The 21,599-nt window shown below is 44.1% G+C and overlaps 1 protein-coding gene across 1 annotated transcript; it reads left to right on the top strand.

Annotated features, from left to right (window-relative positions):
- The first annotated feature begins 1,452 nt into the window (after positions 1-1,452).
- On the top strand, positions 1,453-11,388 carry c1ql3a (complement component 1, q subcomponent-like 3a). Its single transcript, XM_056299464.1, has 2 exons — positions 1,453-2,067; positions 11,133-11,388. Exons 1-2 carry the CDS (start codon positions 1,477-1,479, stop codon positions 11,310-11,312), a joined length of 771 nt encoding a protein of 256 aa, XP_056155439.1. The 5' UTR covers positions 1,453-1,476; the 3' UTR covers positions 11,313-11,388.
- The last annotated feature ends 10,211 nt before the right edge of the window (positions 11,389-21,599 follow it).

Raw genomic sequence — 21,599 nt, 5'->3', positions numbered from 1 at the left:
GCGCCGCGCCCTCCATAACTGCACACGTGCAGAGCGGAAGTAGCGGGCCGCAGACAGCCTGACTCTGATGGCGTCCATACAAGCTGTTATTCCTTCCACGTCGTTGGCTCCCACATAGCAACAGGTTGGATTGAAGTCAGTGTTGCTTTATTATTGTTATTATTATTGTTATAGTTATTATTATTATCATTGTTATTATTATCATTGTTATTATTATTATTGTTATTATTATTATTGTTATTATTATTATTGTTATTATTATTATTGTTATTATTATTATTATTATTTGATCTAGCATGATTATATATGCAATAATATATCAGGGCCTTAATTGCTTCTTAATTGATTTGCTTTGGGGTGGAAACAGAATATGCTGTTGGCCGCAGAACGTTTTAAAGGCAGTCTGCAGACAGACCAGGTATGGGTGGTGTCACATGGACCACCTGTTCTCCATCTTCTTTAAGACGGTACTCCGTCCATCCCTCCCTCTCACTTTCCTGTCCGTCTGCACTTCGCCCACGCACCGCTCCGTCGGGCAGCGCTGTGCCACTGTTCCAGCGCTCTTTGCCGAGGAGCGACGCGCTCCTCTTCCTTCCGAGGAGGCTCTCCGGAGGCCACATGACCCCGACATAAGACGGCGGATGACACGTGCCGAAGTAGAGGTTTGGTCTTCAGAGCTGAAGTCTGCGTAGGATCTAGAAGTGGGGGCTTGCTGTGGGTTTGGGGGGTCCCGGTGGAGGGCGGCAGCTGCTCTCTCTCTCTCTCTCTCTCTCTCTCTCTCTCTCTCTCTCTCTCTCTCTCTCGCTCTCTCTCGCTCTCTCTCTCTCTCTCTCTCTCTCTCTCTCTCTCTCTCTCTCTCTCTCTCGCTCTCTCTCGCTCTCTCTCGCTCTCTCTCTCTCTCTCTCTCTCGCTCTCTCTCGCTCTCTCTCTCTCTCGCTCTCTCTCTCTCTCTCTCTCTCTCTCTCTCTCTCTCTCTCTCTCTCTCTCTCTCTCTCTCTCTCTCGCTCTCGCTCTCGCTCTCTCTCTCTCCCGCTCTCTCGCTCTCTCTCGCTCTCTCTCTACCGCCCGCATGGTGGCCGACATCTGACGCGCAGCCACCATCGCAACTTGCGGAGATGCTGAATTCAGAGCTTTTTGGAAACCACTGACTTAAAGCAGCAGCCTGGAAAGGACTCAACTTTCCCAGACTACAAATAAGCAAACATCAGCAGAACAAAAGTCAAGAGGCGAGAAGGAGACGAAAAGAAAGAAGGACGCGGTAAAGGGGCTTGGCCTGAAAGAGAAAAAAAGAAAAGTTAATTAACATTACCGACGAGGCGAAGTCGGTCGTTGTAGCCTCGCTACATCCCTTTTCTCTCTAGGGGTACTCGGCCAGCCGGCAAGATTTCGCCCAAAAGCAGACAAGAGGACCGTCCTGCGCTGACGAGGCTGGTCGGCAGGAAGCGGCTGATAGCGGCCGGGGTGTTGGGGGTCGTCATGGTCCTGCTGTTGGTCATTCTCATCCCGGTTCTGGTTAATTCCGCGGGAACTTCGGCGCATTACGAGATGCTGGGTACCTGCAGAATGGTGTGCGACCCCTACGGCACCAAGTCGCCAACCAGCACCGCTACGTCCGACGCAGTCCGAGACAACAGTCTGGTGCAGTCTTTACCTACTTTTATCCAGGGTCCGAAAGGGGAACCAGGCCGACCAGGTAAGGCGGGTCCTAGGGGTCCCCCAGGCGAACCGGGACCGCCCGGTCCGGCGGGGCCGCCCGGGGAGAAAGGAGAACCGGGCCGACCTGGTCTACCGGGTCCTCCGGGACCCAACGCAGCTGCTGGAGCAATCAGCGCCGCAACCTACAGCACGGTGCCCAAAATCGCCTTTTACGCAGGTCTTAAAAAGCAACACGAGGGCTACGAGGTGCTCAAATTTGACGACGTGGTGACGAACCTGGGGAACCACTACGACCCCACGACGGGAAAGTTTACTTGCTCCATCCCCGGGATTTATTTCTTCACATACCACGTCCTGATGCGCGGCGGAGACGGCACCAGCATGTGGGCTGACCTGTGCAAAAACAACCAGGTAAGCGAGAATGCGCAGAGCGCCCAGGCGCGTATTACGCACGGGGCGCAGCAGCGAGTGTCTGCCCACGTCGGATCAGCCAAAATCAGCCAGTTACTTCAAGATAAACTGATGCTTTGTAAGGGTGCGGATTGTTACCCATTCATTTCAGTGGCTGGTCACAGTGCGCGAATTACGCGCTCCGTTTAAATGGACTCTGTGTCTGCCCCCTTGACAATTGAAGAAAACCCCGCATCTCTTGGACATCGTTTCCTGTAAGACGGCGTAGCTTCCAGACGCCTCTGTCAGATCTGCTTATCAGATCTGCTTATCAGATCTGCTTATCAGATCTGCTTATCGGATATCTGATAAGCAGATCTGATAAGCAGATCTGATGGGCAGACAGCTCGTGTGTTTTCCGTTTTCATTATATCAAGGAAAGCATCGCAGACAGCTAATTGATGGTAATGATATCCTAATGAAGCCTATTCACGCCCAATCAACAAGTTCATCACGAGCGTAAAGAATTACACCAAGCAGATACGACCATGCTGTCAGCAATAGAGAGATTGAACCAATCGGTGGGCTATTCCGCAGCGCTGCTGGTTTGCGTCCTACAGTCTAATTTAGTCAGAAGGAGCAACTTCTCACCCACGCGCTAATCCCTGCCTCGTTTCCTGACCATGTTTTATCCATAAGATTCTCCAGGCGGTGCCAGATCATAGCCTACACGGAGGGCCTGTCAGCAAGCTGACCTAATCCCTATTCACCCGGGTCCAGCCTCATGTCATCCGGGCGCTGTTAGTCTACACGACTCACGGAGCCGCTCCGCCATGCGCGTCCCCCTGCCCGTCTGTGTGCCTGCCGCGCGCCGCCACGGGGGCTGCAGCCCGCGCTGCTCCAGTGCCAAACCACAGGGTCTGTCTGATCCTGAGATAACGAAAACGGGGAGAGGCGATGCCACCAAACTGATGCTGAACATTCTCCATCACAGATGTGAAACCGTTATTTAGACAGGGAGGTCTCGCTGGGATGCAGCATCTGTCCAGCCCGGAAGTCCCTGTCGAGATGGGAGGGGGGGGGGGCAAAAAGTTTCACATACACTTGAACACAGACGGTTAAAACTATGAGGAATAAACATCCATGTCAAATCTTATAGCCAGACTGTTTCTCCATGAGTGAACGGTTATTTTGTTCCTCTGGACCATGCAGTCGGGTTATATTATATACTATCTGGCATCCTCACCATGCTGGGAGACCCTCACTCTGTACTGGTGTTCTGCTTGACTGGTAGGATGAACACTGGTGCAGCGGAAACGCGTTCCTGCCCAAACAGGAAAAGGGATGGAAACATGATGAAGATGTGGCGATGCGTCCGTTCAGCAGCTAATCTGCCAATTCTACAATCAGATTACAGTGAAACAGTGTTCCTATGTCATTTGTGTATACGTTGTAATGCATTAGTGTACTCTAATGTAATGTATTAGTCTAATACTAATGTACTACTGTAATGTACTAATGTACACAAGCGCAATACATTAGTACAATACATTAATGTACATTGTAATACCAATGTATAGAATTCAGGGGGCAGCCGGGAACCGCCGCAGCCGGGACGCGAACCCGGCTCTCCCGCACGACTACGTTAACCAGTCGACTAAAGGGTCCGAACCGTTAATCAAGGGCTAGCGAGTCTAACCATCCGTGGTCCTTACACTACCCCCACCCCTCACGCCTCTGCTCTGGGCGCACGCGCTTCCGATAGCCTCACCATCCCACTTCTGACACCAATGTAGTGAATTCGGGGGCAGCCGGGAAGCGCCGCAGCTGGGACGCGAACCCGGCTCTCCCGCACCACGGGCGACCACGTTAACCAGTCGACTAAAGTGCACGAAATGAAATGACAACTGAAGTGTTTCTGATTCTGATTCTGATTAGATTGTCTATATTAGCTTCGGTCCGAGGATCCATTTTACAAGGGTGGGAACTGTTGACAGCTGAGCTGCTGTCCATGAGCGACAATGGCTGCTGCACCTTGTTTGTAGCTCTTGCTGTCAGAGGGAGGGACAGATCAGAGAAATCACGGATTTCAGCTTTAATGGGAGAATTTTAAATACAGGAAAAGACCAAAGATAAGTCTTCTCCTTCAAAGTAACACGTAAGACACTGTTAACACTCCTGTTGTGTTGACCTCACCTCGACTCCCTTAGCACCTAGTGGACTCCCAAGGACCCCTACCCTATAGTTGTGTAAAAAAGGATAACGATTTCGAATCTTATCCCGTTTTTTTCCACTTAGATGTTCGTTTGTTTTGGTTCCAACATTACTGTCATCACGTCTTAACCCCCACACACCACCACCATTGGCATAAATGAGGTCTACACATTTCAAATGGGTGGAGAAATTAGAAAGTAAATGACCTTAAAAGCATGCAATGCAGGTAGTACTTCCACTTTGAGGATATTCAGCAGATCTCATTCCGCCGCCACGCGCAGGATGAGACTTTTACCCAGCTCTTCATTGGCCCATACACCCTGGTCGCCCGTGATGTCCCGGCTGCGACGGTTTCCGGCTGCCCCCCCCCCCGCATTCGCTACACTACCATAACGGGTGACCCTGCACCCTTAACACAAAGCCTAACATACCATCATGCAGCATCTGACGGTGTTAATGAAGATGATGTTGCTTGCACAGTCCACCGTCCAACACCGGTAGAAAAGGGCTTTGCACTGCTTTCTTTCTTAACTTAATATAAAAGTACACTTTTTGACATCGATGTCATATTTCTACAAAGAGAGACCATTTCCGTGTTACTGCATTGTATGCTAGGGGTTTGTACTAACACGATAAACAAACTAAGACTGCTGCGCCCTTGAGTTGGAATCCGTCTGCACGCGGACAGTGTTTAGTGAGACGCGTTTTACAGGTGGGGGCGGCGGAGCCGGCAAGGCTGGTAGGGCCCGGACCCCACCTACTTTTGAACATCAAACATGTCAAAAATGTGAATCCATCGGTAGCCACATACATCATACACTGTTTCCCTGTGTGCCCCCCACACCGCCAACCGGAAGCGGTACGTTCTGTTAACTGAGAACGGATTGGCCAGTTGGGTCACGTGACATGAATCACATTTTCACACACCAACGCTGCTCTGCCATACAGTTAAAGGTAAACCGCCACTTCATTATTTGGTTATCTAGTTAGTTAGTTAGTTAGTTAGTTACTTAGTTAGTGAGTGAGTTAGTGAGTTAGTTAGTTAGTTAGTTAGTTAGTTGGTGAGTTAGTGAGTTAGTTAGTTGGTGAGTTAGTTAGTTAGGGAGTGAGTGAGTGAGTGAGTGAGTTAGTTAGGTTTCTAGTTAGTAGCTATCTAGTTAGTTTCCTGGTTAGTTTGTTAGTTATTTAGTTAGTTAGTTTTCTATTTATTTAGTTATCTAGTTAGTTAGTTTTCTATTTAGTTAGTTATCTAGTTAGTTAATATCGAGTTAGTTGGGTACCTATTTAATTGGTTATCTAGTTAGTTAGTTTTCTATTTAGTTAGTTATCTAGTTAGTTAGTTAGATACCCAGTTAGTTAGTTATCTAATTAGTTAGTTTTCTGGTGAGTTAGTTATATAGTTAGTTAGTTTTCTAGATAGTAAATGAGTTATCTAGTTAGTTAGTTATCTAGTTAGTTAATATCGAGTTAGTTGGGTACCTATTTAATTAGTTATCTAGTTAGTTAGTTTTCTATTTAGTTAGTTATCTAGTTAGTTAGTTAGATACCCAGTTAGTTAGTTATGTAGTTAGTTAGTTTTCTGGTGGGTTAGTTATATAGTTAGTTAGTTTTCTAAATAGTTAATGAGTTATCTAGTTAGTTAGTTTTCTAGTTAGCATTTACTGGATAATGAAACACCAAAAACAAAATTTTTCAGGGTAAAGCCAATGAAAGTAGGGGATTGCCAGGGACCTCATCCGGCACAACTACAGAATGCAGACAGTTCTTCGGCAGTATTTAAATAGTTTAATGTTTCTCTCGAGATTTCACTCCTACCTAAAACGACCATGGGCGGTCAAAATGACGGCCGATTTTTAAACCCTATATTCTGTCAAGATAAATATCCAATTGAGATATTAATGCATTGCATATGTTAGCATGTCTGTTAGGAATCCACTGACACACAAATTAACATTTTTAAAAAATGATACTATTTTTAAACAATTTAAACTTCAGAGAGACATGGTGGAACTTGAAAACGGAAAACACATATTGCTAATCTAACGTAACAAGGCCTATAAAACGTGAAATGTAAAAAAAGAACTGAAAATAAATATTGAAACGGTCACAACGACCAGAACTTAAAAACTACTAGAACGACCATGGGCGGTCATTTTCACCGCCACGGTTTTTAAGCTCTATATTCTGTCACGATAAACACCCCGTTGAGATATTAATGCATTACATATGTTAGTATGTCTGTTATGAAACTAACTGACACCAAATGAACATTTTAACAACTTTAATACTGTTTTTCAAACAACTGAAAATGGCGGCTGTCCAGCGCCAGTAAATACTGCAGCGCCTCGGTGGTAGCCATGGTGCGTCTGTAACCACACATGTTGCAGTAATCACAAATCAAGTGCAGACTATTTCTCTGCACTAGAGGACGCTAGTGTGTTTCTAGGACACAGCAACGAACTTCACGAAGGAAATGACGCGACCAACACACGTCATGAATACTGACATGACGCGACCAACACACGTCATGAATACTGACATGACGCACACCATCATGCGCAAATTACGTGCGGTCATTTTGACCGGTCATGGTCATTTTAGGTCAGCGGTCGGGAACCTATGGCTCGCGAGCCATATATGGCTCTTCCGGTGACGGCATATGGCTCCCAGACAATTTTGAGTTGAAAAAAAAATCAGTTTGGAACTGATTTTAAAATACTTGTGATATTTCTTAATAATACTGTGTCATTTTAAAGTAAACAGAAATTAGTTTTGAAGATAAATTTCACGGGTCACGGGTCACGGGTCACCCGTGGGTCGGGTCGGGAACCAATGGCTCGCGAGCATGTCCGGGTCATTGTAAAGGTGAAGAAATCAATTTGATCAGATAGCCAACTAGTTTATCCGCTTCAACCCTTGTAAGGGAAAAGAGGGCGAAAAGAAAAAAAGACGGTGGTTGCCGTGCATTCCAGGCTGCGTGCGCAGAGGAATCTGCATTTGTGGAGAGAGCAGGATCTGCCGTATGTCTCATATGCAATGATAACATTGCATCGATGAAACGGTCACATATAAAGCGGCACTTCGATACGCCATGCAGCACCAGAAGTCGCATTAAAAGTAAGACATATTTCATTTATTATACGTTAAAAATACTATATGGCTCTCAATGAAATATATTTAGAAATATTTGGCTTTTATGGCTCTCCCAGTCAAAAAGGTTCCTGACCCCTGTAGAGCTTATCATAAATTTTAATTTTGTAAAATTGATATAAAAGTCATTTTAATGCAAATATATGCAATTTTAGGAGACTTCAGAGAGCGATAGGTCTGCATCTCTTTTCCCCCACAAAGTTATTGAATTTTGAAAATCCAAAACGGTCATAATGACCATCTCGGTTGTTCTAGAGCTAAATTCTATACGATAAGAATTATTCTTAATGTCTTAATAATGTGTTAGCTGTAACATCGTAACAATCATAAAAGGGGTTCTGGAAGTTAAGTCAGTTTAAATGGTTTGTGGCTAGATGGGATAGAGCCACGGATGGAAGTGACACAAAATCTCGCAAAATTTTGTTGAAATGGGAGCGAGGGGGTGGTGCCATTGTGTTTGTGTGTGTGAGTGTGGGGGGGGGCTGATGGGCCCGACCAACTCGAAATGCGTTCTGCGATCCATTGGTATCGACCTGAGGAAGCAGCTTGATTTGAATATACAGATTCAATCAGGCACTGGTGTACGGAGCCAGATAAGAGCTCATTTATTCTTCATAGAATTGCACGATGAGGGCTAATGAGAGCAAGGTGACTCCTGCCAACGTTTTGATGAATTCATTCCAGATGCAGCTTCATTTGATTAAGGCCCAGTTCACACGTACATGGATATTTTTCTAAACGGGTTTTTCTTTCCACACGACCTTCATTTTACAAAGTATCTCAGTACACACGAGAACGCAAAAATAACGACTCCAAACGCCCAAACAATCATGGCGGGCCAATAGGTGGCGATAAAGTCTACATCAACTATACGTCAAATACCACAGAAGAAAATTTTAAGCATGGCGAGCTTATTTTCCTTTGGTGGTCGTAATTTAAGAACAAAACAGTAGTCGCGTATTATTTTCATTTATAATTATTTGATATGTTTCTTCACCTTTATTTATTTATCATCTTTCTGGCACGTGGACCTGGGTTCTCTTCGTTTTGTGTGGACAAATGACGAGGTGGCATTGCTGCGCAAACTGGGGAGTGACGTCGTTCCACACAGATACCGGGACTTGTTAAAAATCTGGACTTTAAAAGGCGTTTTAAAATCACGTTTGCTTTAAAATGTTACAATTTCATTGAGCAGACGCTTTCATCCAGAGCGGCGTACTTTAGTCATCAAAGTAATTAATTCACTCCTACCGTGGGCGGTCAAAATGACCGCCGGTTTTTAAACTATATTCTGTCAAGATAAATACTCAGTAACTATTAAATTCGCTACAATATGTTAGTATGTCTGTTAGGAAACGACTGACATCAAACTAAACATTTTAGCAACTATAATTGTCATGGCATTCTTACTTTAGTGGTAATTTCGTGTTATTTGTGGTGATTTTCCACCATCTAGCTGCTTCCCTTAAAATAGAAATGATTTCGTAAATATGTGGCTCTTATTTTGAAATGTAGTATTCGCTTTGTAGCGGTCAAAGTTCATTCTAATTCCGGAAGCTGATTGACAGAAGTTGTGTGATTACGCTGTTCTCTAGGAAATCTTTTAACATTTCCCGCTAGCGGTCTTGAGTTAGTAGGAGATTCCCGCCTTAGGAAGGCGTCGCTTGTAAGTATCGACTTAGAAATGTATTGTAGCGAATTCGGGACGCGAACCCGGCTCTCCCGCACCACGGGCGACCACGTTAACCAGTCGACTAAAGGGTCCGACTCGTTAGCCAAGGGCTACCGAGCCTAAGAGGGCTACCGAGCCTATTCATCCGAAAAAGAAAATCTGATGAATAGGCGGCGGCGGCGGCGGCTTCTTCTGCGGCTTCTTCTTCTTCTGCGGCTTCTTCTTCTTCGTCCTTTTTTTTTCTTCATCCATTTCTCGCCCTTCCCGAAGGAAGGGGGCATGTAACGATCACGAATGAACAGGCTCCTCGGTAGCCCTGAGCTAACGGGTCGGACCCTTTAGCCGAGCGGTTCACGTTGTCGCCCGTGGTGCTGTGACGGTCCGGCCGGGCTGCCCCTGAGTCCGCTACAGTATTTCAGAACCTGTCGATACGCTCGTTTAAGTCGCGTTAGCTACGTTAGCTTCGAAGCTATTCTGTGTAACCTGACTGATAGGCAAGGCTAGCGCATAGCTGGTGCATGGAATGATAAGACACATTTACAATGTACATTTTATGTTTAGTTACAGTTTAACGAAACAGAACAATACGCGTTGCTGAACGGAAGACAAGTAAAAGCCTGGAAACTTCATGTGGCCTCCGAAGTTTATAGGACGTGTTAGCTGTTAGCGGTGTAGCTGGGCGGACGGGCGTGAAATGAGGACAGAAGAGTGACACCACGTTTAAACACTTTAAACTCCAGGCAGACATGCTCCAACTTCCATAGCAATATCGAAAAGGGAAAATATTACCTGAAAAACAAAGCGAAACCACGTGTTACTAATCTAACAAACGGAACAAGACCTATCAAACGTGACATGTCAAAAGAAAAGAATTGAAAATAAACATTGAAACGGTCCCAAACAACGACCGGAACTTAAAAACTACCAGACGACCGTGGCTACATTGTGTCAAGATAAAGACCCAGTTGAGATATTAATACATTAAACATGTTAACGTGTCTGCTAGGAAACTAACTGACACCAACATAAACATCTGAACAACTTTAATACTATTTCCCAAACAATTTAAAACAGCGGCTGTCCAACGCCTGTAAATACCTCGGCGCCTCGGTGGTAGCCATGGTGCGTCTGCAGCGGCGTCTGTAACCAGACATGTTGCCATAACCACACGTCAAGTGCAGACTATCTCTCTGCGCTGGGGGGCGCTAGTGTGTTTCTAGGACACAGCAACGAACTTCATGACCGGTCATTTTGACCGGTGATGGTCGTTTTAGGTAGAGCTTATAACTTTTTTTGTGCGCAATTGATCTAAAACTCGTTTTAAATGCAATTATATGCAACTTTAGGAGCACTCAGACAGGTCTGTATCTTTTGTCCCCCTACAAAGTTAATAAACTTTGAAAATCCAAGCCTGTTGTTCTGAAGGCTTTAGTCATCTAAAATGCCGCTTGCATGTAGATGAAAGGCCAAAGCGCACAGAAAAAGGTGCTTTTTCAAATGACCGTGTAGTACATGTGGAGTATGTGTATGAATATGTCGTACCTCCAGACTTAGTTGAGGAGCGGTTAAACAGGTGAGGGACTCAGTCTGTGAACGGAGGTAAAGTAGCAACCTTTACTATTTTTGTCACTCAATATCAGCAAGGGAAGGAAACATTTCCAGCAGTTACTTGTCGCCAGCCATAGCCCATGAGCCACCATGACGCATTCAGATATATCTATCACAATAACGTCACCACCACAATCTAAAATGGGAGAATGTCCTCCACAGGGATGCTTCCTCTGGTCAGATAAAATGACCGCCGACGTGCCAACAGACATGCAAAGAGTTGTCCTTTGTCTGTGTGGGCGTCAATAGCTGTCCAGTATCATTAATGATACAATGTAGCAATCAGCCTGAATCAGTGTATGATGACAAAGTTGTGTGACATCATTATGTAAGAACACAGAAGCCCTCAGAGCTTGTTTTGACCACAATGGCTTGCGTGGTCCAGATCTTAACTCTGTGTGTGTGTGTGTGTGTGTGTGTGTGTGTGTGCGCGCTCCTTTAGGTGCGTGCCAGTGCCATAGCGCAGGATGCTGACCAGAACTATGACTATGCCAGTAACAGCGCCGTGTTGCACCTGGAGCCCGGCGACGAGGTCTACATTAAACTGGATGGGGGAAAAGCTCACGGGGGCAACAACAACAAGTACAGCACCTTCTCTGGATTCATCATCTATGCTGATTAGAGCACTAGGAGGTGACCTATTGGACATGTAACACTCACTCTTGTGCCCTCAGTCATTACAGGCCTCGCCCCCCGAAGCCCCCAACCCTTCTCCTATTTTTACTGCAAACAATCTTCGGCAAAATGTTCAAATGCATCATGTAGAGTGTCCTTGGGGACATCTGACTTAAAGGTCTTCCCCTCCAACCTCCACAAAGCCCTCTTTTTTCTGGGCTCATCGTGGTTACAGTAATTGCAACAAACTCGTCCCCATAGGTTTTGGCTGCTGCCCTGCGCTACACTCAATCCAATCCCATTTTGCTTCCAACCCCACCTTGCCCTAAATCAAACCATACCCATAGCCTAAGCTGTGTCCTTCACTGTCAACTTTAACTATAGCTCACTATCACCACATTTCCCCACCAAATGCTTTCCCCCGACAACATCCACTCAGGGTAGGAAACTAAATGATGCTGAGGATGCTCCCTTCCTCCGCCATCACGCAACAGCCCCCCCCCCCCAAATGCCCACCACCTCCGCCCTTGTCATTCCTCTTCTGGCCAAATCACAGCCTGGCAGAGATGGATGGCGCTGGATGATGATGGCGTCAACTTAAAAGGCCGCAATAACAATGATTCGAGTCTGGCAGCGTCGAACCAAATCCTTCACCAAGAGACAAGCCTGAAATGTTCAACTTCTTTCTTCCTCGTTTGTGTATCTCATGCGCTGATCTGTGGGGTAGGTGGAGCAGGACTGTGGACTGGGCCAGGGGCTCGGGTCAACACACCCATGCCCACCGCTCTGGCTAATCTGACCTGAGGACACCCTGATTTGTCGGCTCAGTGTGGATTCTCGCTTCACGACAGAGGCTTTCACGGCTGCAGTCCGATCTTAACCTCATCAACAAGTATACAAACAAACAAACAAAATGCACCATAGGTAAAACAGTCGATAACTCAAGCAGCTAAACAGATACCAAGATGCTGTTGAAGCCTTGTTTAAATAGCTTTACAACAAATAAAAAATGAATAAAACAGAAACACAGTGGGACAGAAGCAGTGAAACCTAATAATTTAAGAGAGCATTGTTCTGTACAGGAGAGCCTGAGATGATTTTGTGGAATACTCAGTATAATAACTATATCGGCAGTGACAACAGATACCACTGACTAAAGCCAAACTTTGGTTTTCTGTGTCATGTTGAGAATTTGCCAGCAAAATGCAGATGCGTCCCTTTGCACGTACAACATGTATATTAATGTCAGTAATGCGAAAGTGCAGACAATTCTGAGAGTGGAGAAGAATTCACGGCCCGGGAGAGGCGTCAGCGGCTTGGGTGAGGGCGAGTTTCAGGGATGCAGAAACATCGCTGTAAGAGGTGTAGATGGGAGCAAGGGCTTCCATGTGGAAATGCCCAGCAGCTGTTATTTTGCTGTGCTAAAAGGGCTCTGACACAACCCACCCCATTCCACCTGACCTCCCAGTGAGGAAAACAGTGAGACTCTTCTTTTCTCTTGGACCTAGATGTAAGGTAATCTATCTATATCGGTAGTCACTTAGTTCGATCCCTCCCACCCTCAGCCCCATGTGGCAGGATGGCCAGAATGGTTACAGCGACTGCCCCATCCGTCGCCTTGAGCTAACCTAATCAATAATTACAAACAGCCAATGTATGTCCATCTACAGCCATGCATGCTATCAAAGTGTCGTTTAGCAAGGCATGAATCCCATATCTGATGATGAGCCATTGTAAGTTTTCTCATTGTAAACCATCAGTCAAGTAGCCAACATCTAGGTTTACATTTTCTGCACTTTCTGAAAAGGCGAGTTCCTCAGCGTGATTCCCAAAGGCTGGCATCTTCACCATGCTTGGAGACCCTCACTCTGTACTGGTGTTCTGTTTGACTGGTAGGATGAACACTGGTGCAGCGGAAACGCGTTCCTGCCCAAGCAGAAAAAAGGATGGAAACATGATGAAGATGTGGCGATGCTTTCGTTCAGCAACTAATCTGCCAATTCTACAATCATATTACAGTAAAACAGTGTTCCTATATCATTTGTGTATACGTTGTAATGCATTAGTGTACTCTAATGTAATGTATTAGTGTAATACTAATGAGCTTTTCTCCAATAATTGGTGTGAAATGGGACAAGACGGGTGGGGGAGAATACCCTCAGCATTCTGAGACATTATGCTTCATATCAGACTACACAGAGCACCAGCTATGTCAGCACCTCATCTCCCGACCGGTCAAGGCTCAGAGGAACTTTAACTCTTGTCTTACCCTCCACAGTATCTACCAGCTACAGTAAATCTGAACACAGCCTATCTAGCCAACATTACGGACATTCTTTCTTTTACTTCTAGTAAAGCATTTTTAAGAAGCGTGCAGCAGCGCAGAGGTGCTCAGCTGTACTCATCCCGCTCACACGGATGAGCGAAGGTCGCAATGTGAAACGAAGCACTATGCAGAGGTGGAGGACGACGAGGACTCGATGTCCAGCATCATACACTCACCGGCCACTTTATTAGGCACACCTGTCCAACTGCTCGTTAACGCAAATTTCTAATCAGCCAATCACATGGCAGCAACTCAATGCATTTAGGCATGTAGACATGGTCAAGACGATCTGCTGCAGTCCAAACCGAGCATCAGAATGGGGGAGAAAGGTGATTTAAGTGACTTTGAACGTGGCATGGTTGTTGGTGCCAGACGGGCTGGTCTGAGTATTTCAGAAACTGCTGATCTACTGGGATTTTCACGCACAACCATCTCCAGGGTTTACAGAGAATGGTCCGAAAAAGAGAAAATATCCAGTGAGCGGCAGTTCTGTGGGCGAAAATTCCTTGTTGATGCCAGAGGTCAGAGGAGAATGGCCAGACTGGTTCGAGCTGATAGAAAGGCAACAGTAACTCAAATAAGCCCTCATTACAACCGAGGTATGCAGAAGAGCATCTCTGAACGCACAACACGTCGAACCTTGAGGCAGATGGGCTACAGCAGCAGAAGACCACACCGGGTGCCACTCCTGTCAGCTAAGAACAGGAAACTGAGGCTACAATTTGCACAGGCTCACCAAAATTGGACAATAGAAGATTGGAAAAACGTTGCCTGGTCTGATGAGTCTCGATTTCTGCTGCGACATTCGGATGGTAGGGTCAGAATTTGGCGTCAACAACATGAAAGCATGGATCCATCCTGCCTTGTATCAACGGTTCAGGCTGGTGGTGGTGGTGTAATGGTGTGGGGGATATTTTCTTGGCACACTTTGGGCCCCTTAGTACCAATTGAGCATCGTGTCAATGCCACAGCCTACCTGAGTATTGTTGCTGACCATGTCCATCCCTTTATGACCACAGTTTTCCCATCTTCTGATGGCTACTTCCAGCAGGATAACGCGCCATGTCATAAAGCTCGAATCATCTCAGACTGGTTTCTTGAACATGACAATGAGTTCACTGTACTCAAATGGCCTCCACAGTCACCAGATCTCAATCCAATAGAGCACCTTTGGGATGTGGTGGACCGGGAGATTCGCATCATGGATGTGCAGCCGACAAATCTGCGGCAACTGCGTGATGCTATCATGTCAATATGGACCAAACTCTCTGAGGAATGTTTCCAGTACCTTGTTGAATCTATGCCACGAAGGATTAAGGCAGTTCTGAAGGCAAAAGGGGGTCCAACCCGGTACTAGCAAGGTGTACCTAATAAAGTGCCCAGTGAGTGTATATCTTTATGCTAGTTGGAAAAGCAATTTGTGGATTCACTGTTACTGGAATGGTGTAAATATTGTAGTGATTCAGATTATTCTTATTTTTTTCTGACCCCTCCCACACCCCTCGATGTACAAAGTGTTGAAAAAGAACAGGCAAAGGCAAATATCATATAGTCTATTAATCAATGGGCCATACATGATCACATAATCTATTAATCAATGGGCCATCCATGATCACATAGTCTATTAACCAATGGGCCATCCATGATAACATAGTCTATTAACCAATGGGCCATCCATGATCACAGTCTATTAACCAATGGGCCATCCATGATCACATAGTCTATTAACCAATGGGCCATCCATGATCACATAGTCTATTAACCAATGGGCCATCCATGATCACATAGTCTATTAACCAATGGGCCATCCATGATCACATAGTCTATTAACCAATGGGCCATCCATGATCACATAGTCTATTAACCAATGGGCCATCCATGATCACATAGTCTGTTAACTAATGGGCCATCCATGATCACATAGTCTATTAACCAATGGGCCATCCATGATCACATAGTTTATTAACCAATGGGCCATCCATGATCACATAGTCTATTAACCAATGGGCCATCCATGATCACAGTCTATTAACCAATGGGCCATCCATGATCACATAGTCTATTAACCAATGGGCCATCCATGATCATATAGTCTATTAATCAATGGGCCATCCATGATCACATAGTCTATTAACCAATGGGCCATCCATGATCACAGTCTATTAACCAATGGGCCATCCATGATCACATAGTCTATTAACCAATGGGCCATCCATGATCACATAGTCTGTTAACTAATGGGCCATCCATGATCACATAGTCTATTAACCAATGGGCCATCCATGATCACATAGTCTATTAACCAATGGGCCATCCATGATCACATAGTCTATTAACCAATGGGCCATCCATGATCACATAGTCTATTAACCAATGGGCCATCCATGATCACATAGTCTATTAACCAATGGGCCATCCATGATCATATAGTCTATTAATCAATGGGCCATCCATGATCACATAGTCTATTAACCAATGGGCCATCCATGATCACAGTCTATTAACCAATGGGCCATCCATGATCACATAGTCTATTAACCAATGGGCCATCCATAATCACATAGTCTATTAATCAATGGGCCATCCATGATCACATAGTCTATTAACCAATGGGCCATCCATGATCACATAGTCTATTAATCAATGGGCCATCCATGATCACATAGTCCATTAATCAATGGGCCATCCATGATCACATAGTCTATTAATCAATGGGCCATCCATGATCACATAGTCTATTAACCAATGGGCCATCCATGATCACATAGTCTATTAATCAATGGGCTATCCATGATCACATAGTCTATTAACCAATGGGCCATCCATGATCACATAGTCTATTAACCAATGGGCCATCCATGCATTAATCACTTGATCGTCTTGTGAGCATGTGCGAGAGAGGTGTCGACATGTGAGTCAGGTGAGTGTGTGTGTGTGTGTGTGTGTGTGTGTGTGTGTGGGGTAATGTAAGAAGTGGTATGACTCTTCTTTTGTCTTTGTGGGATACACAGTCACACGTGTACTGTTTACTCCAATAATGTTTCCATTAAATGGACTGAATGTATGTCAAGTCTGTGTATGAGCTTCAATTGTTTCATGAAAAGGGACGTTTTTACACCACAACCTCTTCACCAGGGCATCTACACACCAGGCACAGGATCAGTCCATCATCAGAATTCTTCATTACACAAGTATGATATTTGAGAATTTGTCTTGGTGTCATTTATGTGGAGACACTACATTAACCTGGAAAGTAACATGGTGTACAAAGACACACAGGGACAACAGAATTTCACATACCTTGCGAAGGGATGGTGCTATGCACTGGTCCACCATACATATACATACTGTACGTTCAACGTTCAGTCACTGTATGTGTTCTCTTCCCTTCTCAATACACCTACAGTGTGATCGAAAAGGGCCATGCACTCATTTTTCAGTTTCCCTTTTCTTTCCTTCCACAGAGAATCTAACCTATCCCTCCAGCTTGCCCCTAATCTCAACAATGATATAATATATAGATATAATCTCAATAATGATATGTATAATACATGTATATAATCGCAATAAAATATGTATAATATATATAATCTCAATGATATATATATATATACACTACCGTTCAAAAGTTTGGGATCACCCAAACAATTTTGTGTTTTCCATGAAAAGTCATACTTATTCACCACCATATGTTGTGAAATGAATAGAAAATAGAGTCAAGACATTGACAAGGTTAGAAATAATGATTTGTATTTGAAATAAGATTTTTTTTACATCAAACTTTGCTTTCGTCAAAGAATCCTCCATTTGCAGCAATTACAGCATTGCACACCTTTGGCATTCTAGCTGTTAATTTGTTGAGGTAATCTGGAGAAATTGCACCCCACGCTTCCAGAAGCAGCTCCCACAAGTTGGATTGGTTGGATGGGCACTTCTTGCGTACCATACGGTCAAGCTGCTCCCACAACAGCTCAATGGGGTTCAGATCTGGTGACTGCGCTGGCCACTCCATTACCGATAGAATACCAGCTGCCTGCTTCTGCTCTAAATAGTTCTTGCACAATTTGGAGGTGTGTTTAGGGTCATTGTCCTGTTGTAGGATGAAATTGGCTCCAATCAAGCGCTGTCCACTGGGTATGGCATGGCGTTGCAAAATGGAGTGATAGCCTTCCTTATTCAGACTCCCTTTTACCCTGTACAAATCTCCCACCTTACCAGCACCAAAGCAACCCCAGACCATCACATTACCTCCACCATGCTTAACAGATGGCGTCAGGCATTCTTCCAGCATCTTTTCATTTGTTCTGCATCTCACAAACGTTCTTCTTTGTGATCCAAACACCTCAAACTTGGATTCATCCGTCCACAACACTTTTTTCCAGTCTTCCTCTGTCCAATGTCTGTGTTCTTTTGCCCATCTTAATCTTTTTCTTTTATTGGTCAGTCTCAGATATGGCTTTTTCTTTGCCACTCTGCCCTGAAGCCCAGAATCCCGCAGCCGCCTCTTCACTGTAGATGTTGACACTGGTGTTTTGCGGGTACTATTTAATGAAGATGCCAGTTGGGGACCTGTGAGGCGCCTGTTTCTCTAACTAGAGACTCTAATGCACTTATCTTCTTGCTCAGTTGTGCAACGCGGCCTCCCACTTCTTTTTCTACTCTGGTTAGAGCCTGTTTGTGCTGTCCTCTGAAGGGAGTAGTACACACCGGTGTAGGAAATCTTCAATTTCTTAGCAATTTCTCACATGGAATAGCCTTCATTTCTAAGAACAAGAATAGACTGTCGAGTTTCAGATGAAAGTTCTCTTTTTCTGGCCATTTTGAGCGTTTAATTGACCCCACAAATGTGATGCTCCAGAAACTCAATCTGCTCAAAGGAAGGTCAGTTTTGTAGCTTCTGTAACGAGCTAAACTGTTTTCAGATGTGTGAACATGATTGCACAAGGGTTTTCTAATCATCAATTAGCCTTCTGAGCCAATGAGCAAACACATTGTACCATTAGAACACTGGAGTGATAGTTGCTTGAAATGGGCCTCTATACACCTATGTAGATATTGCACCAAAAACCAGACATTTGCAGCTAGAATAGTCATTTACCACATTAGCAATGTATAGAGTGTATTTCTTTAAAGTTAAGACTAGTTTAAAGTTATCTTCATTGAAAAGTACAGTGCTTTTCCTTCAAAAATATGGACATTTCAATGTGATCCCAAACTTTTGAACGGTAGTATATATATATAAAATCTCAACAATGATAGTACATCATCATTTGTTATGATCTAATGTATAGTAGAAAAGGGCTCAAAATGGCACTGTAAGAAAATTATTGATCTTCACATATTGATTAATTGATATATTGGTATTAATGATTTTTAATACTAATACACTGTAATTTTATTTAACTGTAATTTAATACACTGTGGTTGTTCAGTGTAATAAGTCAAGTAAATTTTATTTGTTGAGCCCAATATCACAAATTATAAATGTGCCACAGGGGGCTTTAAAGCAACACAACATCCTGTCCTTAGACCCTCTCATCGGTTGAGGACCACCTCCCTAAAAAAACCCTTTAACAGGGAGAAAAAAATAGGGAGAAAGCTCAGGGAGAACACCAGAGGAGGATCTCTCTCCCAAGACGCACAACGTGCAATGCTCTTGTGTTTACACAATTTACACAATACAACATTGAAAGAGGATAACACAATTATAATGGAATTATAAAATATATGAAGCATATGATGAGGAGGATGCCAAGCAGTGTCCAGATGCCACTGGAAAAATGAAAAGCCCAGGACCTGAGCCATGTGACCACCATCACCACGGAGACCTGACAGGAGGACAGACTACACATGCGCACAGGGGAGACTCACACCACACAATTCACATACACGGGAGAAGAGACAAGAGAAGACATCATTCAGAGAGAGAGAGAAACGACTTGAGAGAAAAGGGCAGTTTGTAATAGTCAATATACTCTATATAATCTGGTGGGCAGAACAGTGGTTGGTAAATTCACTGAGACAGAAACTGACCCACCATGCAGTACAGGTTGTGAAGCACTCAACTTAGAGGGAACTAATTGTAGGCTAAGGCAAAAAGATGAGTTTTAAGTTTGGATTTAAAGACTCTACAGACTCTGATGGTCTGATGGCAGCAGACAGGTTATTCCACAAGAACGGGGCTGGATAGGAAAAGGCCCTGCTGCCACCAGCTGACTTCTTTTTAACTTTGGGTACACACAGGAGCCCTGTGTTTTGAGAACGAAGAGCTCGAGATGGAGTATACGGTTTAAGGAGATCAGACAGACGTGATGGGGCGAGCCCATTTAGGATTTTATAAGTCAGCAGAACCACCTTGTATTCTGATCTAACATAGATAGGAAGCCAATGAAGGGAGGCAAGAATTGGTGTAATACGGTTAACATTTCCTAGTTTTAGTTAGGATTCTAGCTGCAGTGTTCTGAACCAGCTGAAGACTTTTAGTACTAGCATGTGGCAGACCTGAGAACAGAACATTACAGTAATCAAGTCTGGATGAAATAAATGCATGTATTAGAGTCTCTGCATCAGCCATGGACAGGAAAGACTTAATTTTAGTTGTGTTATGTAACTGAAAAAAACGCTGTCTTGGTGATTTTAAAAAACATTTTTTTTTATGTTCTTATTAAAGGAAAGGCTGGGTTCAAATGTAACACCAAGATTTTTGGCTGCCACGCTTTGTGAGTTGTCAGGTGTTACTGTTACTTGATCAAATTGGTGTCTGTGTCTAGCAGGGCCAGTGCACAGCATCTTAATTTTATCTGAAATTGAAAAGCAGGAGATTTAGTGGCATCCAATTTTTCACAGCATCCAAGCAGGCCTCTACAGGCCTCTACTACAGATGAGTATCATCCGCATAGCAATGGCAATTTATTCCATGACTGCATATAATTTGGCCAAGAGGTGAAATATTAACAGGGAAAATTATAGGGGCCTAAAACCGAGCCCTGAGGTATGTCATATTTAACATCAGATAATTTTGATGTAATCTAATTAAAGAAGACACCACATTCTTCCAGAGAAGTAGGACTTAAGCCAAGAGAGAGCTAGCCCAGAGACACCAAAATTACAATTTATTCTGTGTAATAGTATACAGTGATCAATGGTTTCAAAGGCTGCACTGAGGTCCAGTAGTAGAAGCACAGAGGTGGGATCAGAGTCTATGGCTAGTAGAAGATCGTTCACCACTCTTGTCAGAGCAGCTTCAGTGGAGTGACCTTTCTCAGTATGATCATGCACGGACCTTGGGCTCTGTCAGACTGACTCTTCCAGTGTGTCTGCTAATATGGCACTACTGTACACAGTATTACATAAGCCAGAGTAGGAACCATGCACATACAAAATCCAACTACAATTCATACAGATGTGCTTAAATATGTTGGTACCCCTCCACAAAAAAACAACAAAAAAACAAAAAACAAAAACAAAAAAGCAAAAACGAAGAATACACAATTTTCTCTGAAATAACTTGAAACTGACTAAATTAATTGCATCCACCATTGTTTATTCCATATTTCATAAAAATCAGACTTTGCTTTTGATTATTTTTTCAACATGATTGATTTGAAGATACATCATAGGATGCACTGGGACAAATCATCAGTGATGTTTAATGAGGTCCTCGGGTGTTTTGGGTCTTTCAACATCATACATCTCAGGCGACCATCATACATCTCAAGCAACCCAGCCAGGGTTGATCAGGCCCTGGCTTGTGTCCCAGCAGCACTGGCCCACAGATCATTATTCAACATAATATTGTAAATTATAAAACAAATGAAAATGGCATGGACAAAAATGATGGGACCCTTAACCTAACATTATATTGCCCAACCTTTAGAGGCAATCACTGCAATCAAACATTTTCCGATGCTCTCAATGAGACTTCTGCAGCTGTTAACAGGTATATTGGCTCACTATTCCTGAGCAAAC

Source organism: Lampris incognitus, chromosome 19 (genome assembly GCF_029633865.1).
Source record: "Lampris incognitus isolate fLamInc1 chromosome 19, fLamInc1.hap2, whole genome shotgun sequence".
NCBI lineage: Eukaryota > Metazoa > Chordata > Actinopteri > Lampriformes > Lampridae > Lampris > Lampris incognitus.
The sequence above is the reverse complement of the archived record's forward strand: the minus strand, read 5'-3'. Positions and strand labels throughout refer to the sequence as shown.